Genomic DNA, 11,835 nt, shown 5'->3' on the forward strand with positions numbered 1-11,835 from the left:
TGTTCCATTCGATATAGTTCTTCAAGTCGATGCCTCCCTCGTCCTTCGATTTGCAGAGAGCGGTCCATTTGATTTTTTTTCCTCCTCTTCCGCTACTGCCCCAAATAAAGTTCTTCATCAGTGTATCGAGTTCCTTCATTACCTTCTTCGGAATGACCATTTGCTGCGCCCAGTAGCCAACTATGCCCATGACCACTGTTTTGATAAGTTCGATCCTCCCTGCATAAGAAAGTTTTTTCGCTGCCCAGCCAGATATTGTGTTTTTTTACCTTTTTAATCAGCGACTTGCAGTGTGAGATCTCGATCTACTTCGCGGTTAACGGAATTCCTAAGTACCTTACGGGAAAACTTCCTTCCTTGATGCCAATGATGTTGAAGATGTCCTGCTTCGTTTCTTCAATTATGCCTCCATAAAATGCCACACCTTTTCTTTCATTAATAGTTAAACCTGTAACCTCAGAAAAGAATGTTAGTGCATCCCTAATAGTTTTAATGGAATCAATGTATGTGTGCGCTAGAATGAACAAATCGTCAATAAATATAAATGGGTTACCTCCTCTACCTCATAGAATGGGTGAAAGATGTATGGACGATTCTTTCGGAACTTAGCGAAGATGCTCTCAAAGATCGCCATGATAGCTACGAAAAGGTAAGAAGAGAGGGGTCCCCTTGCCTTACCCCGTTTTCACCATTGAAATAGCATCCGTGGACTCTATTGACACTAACAACAAAGTAGGATGATGAAATGCACTGCATAATCCAATCAATAAAAATCATAGGAAAAGTAGATACAATCAGAAAGTCTCGAATGACTTCCCATCTAACAGAGTCGAAAGCTTTCTTGATATCTATTTTGAAAGCCACTCTCAGAGATATTTTCTTATTCCCGTAGCCTTTTAAAATGCTCTACATGAGAAGAATATTATGAGAGATTGTCCTACCGGGGTTGAATGCAGATTGGTTAAGATTTATATTTTTTCCTATGATATTTTTAAATCGTTTAGAAATGATTTTTGAAATTATTTTATAAATCACATTGCAACAGGAAATTGGTCTGAAATCTTGTACTTTGTCGGGTACCGCAGTTTTGGGGATCAAGGTTAAGACCGATGTATTCCATTGCTTTAACATCTTCATGTTCTTGAAAAACTCCAGAACCCCATCAATAATATCATTACCCACAACCGGCCAATTGTCTTTAAAGAACTATGCATTAAACCCATCATGACCCGGGCTTTTATTCCCATCAATACTAAACAGAGCTTCTTTAACATCAACCCTCGTGACCACCCTTAACAACTCGCGACTATCTTTTACAGAAATTTTCCTATCAATAATCTGATACAAGGTATTCAGGTGACTTTGATGCTGCTTTCTTGTACCCAGAAGCTGCTTATAGAAATCGATAGCCAAATCTTGTACACACCCTTTTGACCCTAAACATATTCACCATCATCATTCTTCAGCCTGTATACATTGTTTCTCGTGTTTCTAGCCTTGCATTTTCTGTGGAAGAAAGCTGTGTTTTTATCACCCAACGAGAGTCAACTCTGTCTTGATTTCTGTCTAATAAAATTCTCTTTAAGAAGACTTAGCTTCCTGAAATTTTCAAGCGCATCCCTTTCTGTTTTATTAAGTTGTTCATCATTATCATCCCTTAATAACCTTTTCTGAACTTCTTTCAATTCTTCTCTTGCAGCCAGAACTCTATTGGAGATATTACTAAACCTCTTCTTGTCAAAGCTTTGGAGATGATTCTTTAAGAGTTTAAGTTTCTCAGAAACCCTGTACATGTTGGATCCCCTGACATCTGTAGACCATACGCTTTCAAAAATACCCTTGAATTTGTTGTTTTCCATCCAGAAATTGAAAAAATTAAAGAGCCTTTTCAACATTTCTTCCTTTTCCCAGAACAATTTAATCGGGCAGTGATCAAATATACCCGGATTCAGAACATGAAGTTGACTTCTCGGAAATTGGTTAATCTAGTTCTCATTTACCAGACATCTATCAATTCTACTTCTTCTAATTTGCTCATTCCCTCTCGTAGAAGACCAAGTGAAGAAATTCCTAGAATTAGTAAGCTCGATACAACCCATATCTTTGATACAGTCATTAAAGTCAATAATATCCCGAGTTATTTCATATTTTGGGCTACGATCAGATTCGTTTCTAGTTACGTTGTAATCACCAAGGACAGCCCAAGATTTATCACTACCGATCCAGTTTCTAAGACAATTCCAAAGGAGTCTTCTGTTAGTGCTTGAGTTACTATCATAAACAATAACAAGATTAAACAAGATTCCTGTGATTCTATCTTTAACCTCCACCAGGATTGCTTGATCATTCAAAAAGAGAACCCTGACTTCAGCAACTTTGTTATCCAATTTTGATTTAAACAGTACTAAATTGAAAAATACCTAGTAAAAAAACTATGCAGTTAGTTTTAAACCTTTTCAAAAGCTTATAGAAAATATAAATTAATATTTAAAACAAGTTAAAACAATTATATTGATTTGGTTCCGTTATTTAAATAATGAAATTTTCATGAAACAAAAATTAAATCGATTATAAAATAAATATTCAACACTAGAACAAACTAATCGGATATAGCAAGCCATTCATTTAGAAATTGATGTATTATTTATCCTTCCAAACGATTTATATGCATTAATATTTAATAATTGTATTCTCGAGTGTCTACTCACTTGATATTCTATTTTTAGATTTCGTATATTTATTTTATTTTAGTAGGGTATTTGTGGATTAGTTCGATTAATATGCTTAATATTTTCACATGTTAGCCGTAATAATGTGATACATATAATCTTTATAGCCTAGGGAAAAAGAAAATATTGGATTCGCCCTTGCCACTAAATACCCATCATATTCGATAATAAGCTCCAAATCTCAACATATCACAGTGTAAGAGAAAGTAATATGTTGACGCTGCCTCTTTATGATAAATTCTACAATGACTCGTTTAAACACCATTTTTTCATTCATCTATCATCTGTCAAAATCCCTCCATGCATGACACTCCATCCAAAAAACGATATATTCAATAGAAATTAGAGTCCTAAAACTTTTCCTATATGAGATCTTAAAGAGCATTTTCTGTAAATAAGAGTAGCAATGACTAACTTTAAAATTATCAATATATTGTCTATTTAAAATATCACACAAAGAATGATTCATCACTTTGCGCCTCACAAGGTTCAATATTCTATCATGCGAATCTAACTCTTCAGTATTTAGTTTCTTCATATACCTTCCAAAACAATTATAGTGCATATTAAACATGTCTTTGAAATCATCTCTACAACACAAACGGGAGATGGTATCCCTTGATGGTAAACTTCAGTGTTATTATCTAAGAATACATATTTGAGTATTTTTCTAAGAGTAATTTAACTTCTTTATTTAGACACATTTGATGGTAAACTTCAGTGTTACTATCTAAAGTAAGTGTATCGATCTACGGTTGAGTTAGTTATCAAAAGTAAATTGTTGGTAAAAGAAACATCGGCACGGACAATGACAATTCAAATTAAATATGAGGAAATAAAGAAATATTTTAAATACTCTTTATTTGAAGATTGAGTCAGTTGTTAAAAACCAATTGATGGTGAAAGAAACATCGACGTGGACAAGGACAATTCAAATTAAAGATGAATAAATAAGGACTACTTTAGATACTCTTTATTTGGAAACACAAATTTATGGCATATCTCCATATAATGGATTTATTTGGAGAGAATAATGAAGAACTTTAACTTATATATTGAATAAAGTTTCAATTAAAACAATTAGAATTGTCCAATTAAGGTTTTTTTAGAAGGCAGTTAAGATTGTGTCTTATAGGTCCAAATAAAATAAACTAGACTAAATAATTATTAATTATTTAATATTCTAAAAGATCTAGAGATATTTTTCTTTTTTGTAAAACAACTTAGCGTCATTTCATTAAAAATTCTCAAACACGGGAAAAAAATCCACGAGTTTAAAAGATCATTCTAGATAGGACTAGAATGATTTTGAAGTTGTAACATTCTAAATAAAAGCTAAAAAACAAAAAACGTAAATAAATTATTTGATTACAATGTTTTCAGTTCTAGTGAGTTCAAAAAACAGTAAATTTATGTACTTACAGATATTCCAGTTCTGGTCCGTGCTTGGAATTCTTCTCCACGTTCCCGCGAGGGCACTGGAATCCGATATAATATCTTTCCATAACTCTTCAACGCTCATGTGAGTTCTTCCATATACCATTGCATTCTGTTCTTGACAAATGTTATACACAACTACTCCAAAGTTGCACTTGAACATGCTTGTTGCAAATATATTTCCCTTGGCTTTGAGTAGTGTCGCTTCTTTGATTTCATTCCATTCGTTCGAGAAACTGATCAGCTCTAGGCTTTATAGAATCTGTCCCAAAGCTCCGAAACAATACAACAGCTCCCAAATAGGTGATCTATGGTTTCTTCATTTCCTCTGCATAGAAGACAACTCGCGTTCAGGATGCTCATATACTTGCTGATACGATCATGAGTGTTGAGTCTTTTTTCCAGAAGGCGAGCCATATGATGAACTAGTGTCGATTGATAATCTTTGTTGACCATACAAAAGGAGACCATTCTACTTTATGCCCTTTTTCCCAGGTTACCTCTCACATTTTCTTCGATACTAGCTTCCCATTGTCCTCAGCTTTCCATTCATGATTACCCGGTTTGTCGTGTAATTGTATATTACTTATATGATCAAGTATCTCTTCTTAGGAATGAGTCCCAATTCTTGTCTTTAATGTCTCTGATTTTTGCTTCTACGCAGTCCCTTCTGATACAGGTATTTCGAAACTCCTCCTTGTAGATGATAGGCTGATTTTCGAACTAGGGGTCGTGCCAGAATAGACTGCATTTCCTGTCCCCTAGCTAGCTGGATGTCATAAATCTGCAATATCGCTTCTTAGTTTAAGAATGTTTTTTAGAGACCAGCTCATACCTTCATCAATTTTGCAGGTCCATATGCTGATTTCGTATTTCATAAACCTCGTATGCACCCATTGTTGGGGTTTGGGCTCATATTTAATTAGAGTTTATATATTGTAATTGTGATTTAAGCCTTTATTGGTCTTAGGAGTAGTAGTTTAGTATTTTGGTTTTTGATGTACTCCTATAAATAGAGACATTGTAACCTAGGGTTACTTGGACCATTATTCCATGGAATATCAATAGAATGGACAACTCCCCGAGGATGTAGTCATTGTTGGTCGAACCTCGTTATATCTTGTGTTCTTTATTATTCTTTACCACGTTATCTTTATATCTTCTTTTATTGCGTGTTTAGATTAGATCTTTTCTCAACAAGTGGTATCAGAACATATTTTGAGAATGTTTAACCTAATCTATTTGTGAAGATATGACGGAAACCCTAACCACCATTGAAGAAGTTGTTGGATATTTGTACTTTTGTGAAAGATTGTTGGTTATTTGAGAAAACGACAATGGTTGTAGAAGATTTAGCCACTGTGAAGATTTGAGTCGAAATCTTCAATTGCTAAGGAGATGTCAACAGTCGTTAAAATATTTCTTAGTTCTGGGTGACGAGGTTTGAGAAGAGAGAGAAGAAGACAATGGTCTTTTATTCTTCTTGAAGGCGCCAATGGGTGCAGGTGACGATAAGTCGTCGTATAGGCAACGACACTAGAATGAAGAAGATGAGGTATATTCTTTTGACTTATTTTAATTTGGGACATATGGTCTATTAAATTATAAAAAGGAAAAAAATATATATCTCCATATATATCTCTATTTATTCCATATATATATATATTAATTATGATATAATATAATATATAGAGAGGAGCCAATAATCTTTGAAGCGGTCAACAACTAAGACTTTTTCAACTAAGACTTTTTATTTAAGTCTCGTTTGATTTCATAAAATAGGTTTAAGACCTATTTGATTCCAATTTTCACAAATTTGTGTTTATCTACTAAGAGATTTGATATTCGTCAATGGGGAGATTGAAAATTGGAGTTGAAAAAGAAGGTGGAGTGCTTATTCGATGTTGCAGATTATGAAAGACAATTGATGCAACATGTAAAGGGTTTTCTGATTAAAGTGGGTGGCTTTAATGTTTGTTTGCAAGAGTGTGGTTTTGATATGTGTGTATAAAGGCTGGATTTGGATTTGCATCAATCTTATGAGTAGGTTTTGATTGGCAATCCCGGTAAGTACTGGTGCGAAGTTGTCAAGTGGGTGTTGATGCCTCAAAGGTTCTACCAAGAATGATAATTTATAAGGTATGAGTTGAGGGTGCACTAATCATATATATGGTTTGTTATATTCTTTCTATGCAGAATTTTGCTAGAAGAATGTGGAGAACAAATGACACATCTTCATGCTTATTAAAAATTAGTTGGAGGTTTTATTATAACCGATTGTTGTCTTGGCATACATGGGTGACATTATTTCACTATGTCGAGGGATTTGACTTGAAGAAATTCTCGGGGCTGAAATAAGTTTGGAGAGATTTTTCTTTGGAAACTGGTTATTGAAGAAGTCAAATTAAAAGAGAGGTAGAGTGAAAATCTAGTAGTAGATTTTCGCCTACAGCCGCGCAGGGTTTATCAAACTGACAAACGGAGATTTAAACAGAGTCCGATTGCACTGAGATTTTGTCGAGAGGGTTGGTAACTCATTCCTCTATATTTTCAACGGTCAGATCAAGGTTTTGACGTCTCGGAATTTGTTTTTCTGGGGCTTAAAATGTCTGCCTAATTTTAATTTTATTTGACTTATTTGGGACCAAAAAGTTTGTATTTTTTTAGTTATGACCTTATCTTATTGGAAGAGCTAATCAAGATGAAGACTATGGTGAGATTATGTGCTTTTACACTTGACAAAAACATGATCGAGTATGGAAAGTAATTATTTATATGGTGTTTCCTGATGATAACATTGTCGACATGTTGACAGGGCAATCCTTTAGGCCAATTTGCAAGATTACATTGAGTTGGTGGATGATTAAGGATTGAAACAATTCCAGTTAACACATATTATCAATTAAAGACCAAGAAGAGGAAGACTAATGAAAGACACTTATAAGTTGAGGTGGAGACATCTAGAAAGTAACTCTCAAACGACCGAGAAGAAATCATTGCATTATTTTCTAATGTGAGAAGATAAATAAAAACCTTGAGTGGGATTCCTAGTCATGAAAAAGGGGCTAGATGGGAGACTTGGTTAATTCGAAAGTGATGATTTTGTTACTTATTTTGTTCTATCTTAATTGTCTATACATTGTGGATCATATATTAGATGAATGAGATGATTGAGACCTTGAATAGGGATTCCTAGTCATGAAAAATGGGCTAGATGAGAGGTTCGATCAATTCAAATGAAAGGATAATCGATTTTTTTTCAGAGAAACTATAGATGATCACTTGAAGCGTGGGTGAAGACAATTGAAGAGAGAGATATTGAATATTGAAATAATATTCTTGGATTGCTAGACATTTTTTGGATTCAAGAAACTAGTAGATTGCAAGCTAATTTGTTCAAGGAGGAGTATGAGGTTCAAGTTGATTGAGTATGCAACGTTCAAGGCAAGATAGGTGACAAATACTTTGTCAGATCTTGAGTTAGAGAAAAGAGATGTCGTGATAGCCTAATTTATTTGTTATGAAGTAGACGATAAAATTTTGTCTTGGGTCTTCTCGCTTTCGATCAATATCTTATTTTGAGGAAGTAGACGATGGAAGTTCGTTTTTGGTGTCCTCAGTATTCGATAGATATCCGATTCTGAAAAGGTAGACGATGAAAGTTCGTCTTGGGTCTATTCGGTATTTTGGTTTTAGTCGATTGTTGGACTTGAAAAATAAGACACTCGGTTTATGGAAAACAAAGGTAAAGATTATTTTGATATAATAATGAATTGTTAATTCTAGTTTCCGCATATGTCAACGGGTATGAACAAAGATTTGGAAGAGTTGTTGAATGTCTCTAGTCGCCGAAGTAGCGTAGTTGCCAAATTTACTTGGTGTTATAAACTCTATGATTTTATCTTCTAAGGGCTTTTGAACGGAAGTGGAGGTATAATGATTTATCTTGTGAATGGCTCGAATAGTGAAGATTGATGTGTAGCTCATAACTTTTTGATGGCACAATATACGTAATGGTGGAGATTCTTATTCTTCTAAGGGCTCTTGAGTGGAGTGGAGGTGAAGATTGATGGGTACGGCTCGTGTATTTCCTAAGGGACGTGAAATTCGTCAAGATGGAGATTTGTAATTTATTCATCACATTTTAATAAATCAATATTAAGAATATAGAATTTTGACGAAATAACACCAATAATAGCCTTATTTCCAAAATTAATAGGCATGATATTTTTTTGAAAATATAACCTTTTATATATTGAACCATACTGTTATTGTACTCTATTAAATAGTCGAAGAAAAACTAATTTATCTAGTACAATCAATCTAGTCTATTCTTCAATCAATTTACAATTTCAGAAAGAAAGAAAGAAAAAAATTGAATATAACTTCTAATTTTAATTTTATGAATATTTATCAAGCTTAATGTACAGTATAAGTAAACATAATTAAGCAATCCTAATAAAAAAAATTCACATAATATTGTTTTTTATTTATTAAATATCAACCACTTTTTTAAAAAAAAAAAAAACTTTCAACAAAAAATTTCTGAGTTCGTCATATATTTGAAATTTAACTAGATGGGTGCGTGATAAATTAGTTATATTATAAAACAAATATCATCAATTACATGCACCGCTTATATGATCAAATGTTTTTTATTTATATTTTTTATAAATGTTTAATTCAACTAAATAAGATCAATGTATGGAATTTTATTGTCTTTTTTTAAATTAAATAAAAATATTTAAATTAACTAAGAAATTATTGAATGAGTTATCACACTAATTTATCCCTATAATTAACCCTCAAATCAGATAATATGTTTTTAGTCATATTATTTATTTTTATATATCTCAAAAGTTAATTTATTTTTCTCCATTTTCCTTTAATTTTTTTCCTTGAGTTTCACATTGACTATGAAATATTTATTTCAATTTTTTTTTATATCAAATTTCAAAAGTTGTATAAAAAAATGTAAGACAAAAATTCAACTTGCATTAAAAAATAGCATTTAAGTCCAAGACGCCTAACACGACAAATAAATTATAAAAACAAAACGACAATAAACGACAAAACATTAAATTTCTAAAAACGAAATATAATAAAGCGACAATGTCAAATAACATGCTTATCATTAAGTGGTTTGTTCTCCTCAAAATTCAATGAAATGTATTTTTAATGTTCTTATCAATTTCTTGATATACTTTAGATTTTTGTTTTAAATAGCGATGTTATAACTAATAATAACCATATATGGTTAGTTAATGTTAAGATTAATGTTAGAGATTATTATTTTTGTTCATCAATTAACACATATTTATCATATTTATTGAATTATTTTTATTAGAGATTATTATTCTTAGCAATTGTAACCCGAATGGAAGTAAATAACAAATATTCATAAATATAATATTATTACTTTTGTATCAAAAGCAAAAGAAAAATTGTATCAACAATATTGTACATTTTTTATACTAGATTAACACTTGCATTTTTTATAATGTCAAATGAATTCTATATTCTTAAGTTTTGATTTTGAAAAACTAAATGATATTATTTTTAAGTTTAAAAAAAAAAATTAATTATATAAAAGAATTATCATAAAAGGATAAAAATATATTTGAAAATCAAATAACTTTTTTAAATAATTACTAAAAATAAAAAAAAAATATGGGAAAATTAAGTAAAAAAAGTAATTGTGTAATCTATTTGAGATATCCTCAATTTAATTTGATATTTGAGATATCCTCAATTTAATTTGATCATATAAAGAAAGTAATTTAATTTGATCATATAAAGAAAGTAATCTAATTTGATATAGTTTTTGGGATTTCTATTTTCTACATATTCTAATTTCATCTTCTTCGTCTATTTCACTTTTGCTGTATAGTGTAACTTATTTTTTCGTGTTTCCTTGTAAACCAATAATTTTCAATGAATATCTAATTTGAACATACTCATCATAAATTAATTCTTCATAAATCCCATCAACATTATTTGATTTATTTAGTTTCAAAAGTTTTCCAAACAATACATTATGGACTTCATGGTGTGTAAATGGATGTCTTTTCATAAAAAACGAGTTTTAGCTAGCCAGCCATCTTGGTCAATAAATTTTTGAGTGGTGAATTGTTGTAAGTCGGCACTATCAGACTTCACTATCTTTGTCCATGTTGCCCGTTTTGAAGAGTTGGCCCCTGGCCCTTTGCAACTAGCCTCTATATTCGTCAAAGAGCCTCTATGACCATACAAAATACAATCAATATTTTGTAAGGCTTTCAATATGCAAGAAACAACTAAACATGCATATATTAAAAATAAAATTAAAACTCAACTCTTTCCCGGCACCCTTCCAAGCATCCCATCCCAATGGAAGCACAACGGAACTCATCGTCACTTCAATGAAAATAACTCTAGAGAATGCACGATATGCTCTTCCAAGGTAAACCTGTCCGGTTCCATCAATAGTACCCTTAATGAACACAAAGCCACTTTTATCTTGTTCTGACTCTCGTCCTTGTGCGGTAATAAAGCCAGGAGAACTCAATTGCCCCGCTGTGGAATTAATTTTGCAACCCTTCTCAACACAAAATGAGTTGTTTGTTTAATTATAATCAAATACAAGGCATAAAATTAATTATTGAAATATATACAATGGTTATCGATACCTCATAAACGGATTGACCATAGCCCCAAATAAAATCAACAGCACCTTCAATGTAGCAAGAGTTAAAGTAATGGCGACCGTTATCATCATAAAGTGTATCTTGTAATCCATAAAAACCGCAATTATAGAAAGCTGATTTGTCCCCAAATATGTAAATTGCCAAAGCTGGTTTCATAGTATTCTTTGTTTTAATATTATATGAATTCTGCATGTCATACATTTATATATATGTATGTTAAAATATATATAATCAAATAAGTGAACAATAATCAAAACATTAATGTTCTAACCATAAATGATATATCCTTAGCAACAAAATTATTGGCAAGTGAGCTGAAGGTTGCACTGACATTTGTAGCTTGATGATCATCCCATGAGATTGTTGTTTGAGAATATCCTTTCCCCTCTAGAAATATGAATTCTCTCGTTGATGAGATAGTCACCTTTTCACTAAACCAATTTAATGAAATTAATATATAACACGAGAATGTAAAATGAACATAAATAAGATCACAAATGCACAATTTATGTATTACTTGTAAACACCCGGATTAACAACGATGTGAACCCATTTAGTATTTCCTGTAGGAACCGAGTTAATCGCTTCTTGAATTGTTTTGAATTGTCCTTTTCCAGACTTATCGACCGTTACAGTGGACGAGAATTCATAGGAATGACTTGGACAGAGAAAGATAGTCGAAGACACTACTATTGATATTAGCAATGAAAAGAAAGAAGTCATTTTGTATGATAATTTGTGAAGTAGTTGTTAGGATTTGTATCCCCAAATCCGACCAGCTTGAAACAATCCGTAAAAAACACAAAAAGAAGAACATAAGAATACACAAATTTATAGTGGTTCACTCAAATTGAGCTACATCCACTTCAGTCACCACAAGATTTCACTATGAAAAAGAAGAAGTAATACAGAGTTTTTGCCTCACACTTTATCTCTCTAGAATTCTGTCTACTCCATGTAAACCCTTAATAATTACATATTTA

At 32.0% G+C, this 11,835-nt stretch overlaps 1 protein-coding gene across 1 annotated transcript; it reads right to left on the minus strand.

Annotated features, from left to right (window-relative positions):
- Window positions 1-10,235: 10,235 nt before the first annotated feature.
- On the minus strand, window positions 10,236-11,575 carry LOC124930401 (probable pectinesterase 55). The gene is made up of 5 exons (XM_047470748.1): window positions 11,370-11,575; window positions 11,124-11,283; window positions 10,835-11,038; window positions 10,502-10,743; window positions 10,236-10,404 (listed from the first exon to the last, which is right to left on the minus strand). The coding sequence occupies exons 1-5, from the start codon at window positions 11,573-11,575 to the stop codon at window positions 10,236-10,238; spliced, it is 981 nt and encodes a 326-aa protein (XP_047326704.1).
- Window positions 11,576-11,835: the final 260 nt, after the last annotated feature.

The sequence above is a fragment of the Impatiens glandulifera genome, chromosome 3 (assembly GCF_907164915.1).
Source record: "Impatiens glandulifera chromosome 3, dImpGla2.1, whole genome shotgun sequence".
NCBI lineage: Eukaryota > Viridiplantae > Streptophyta > Magnoliopsida > Ericales > Balsaminaceae > Impatiens > Impatiens glandulifera.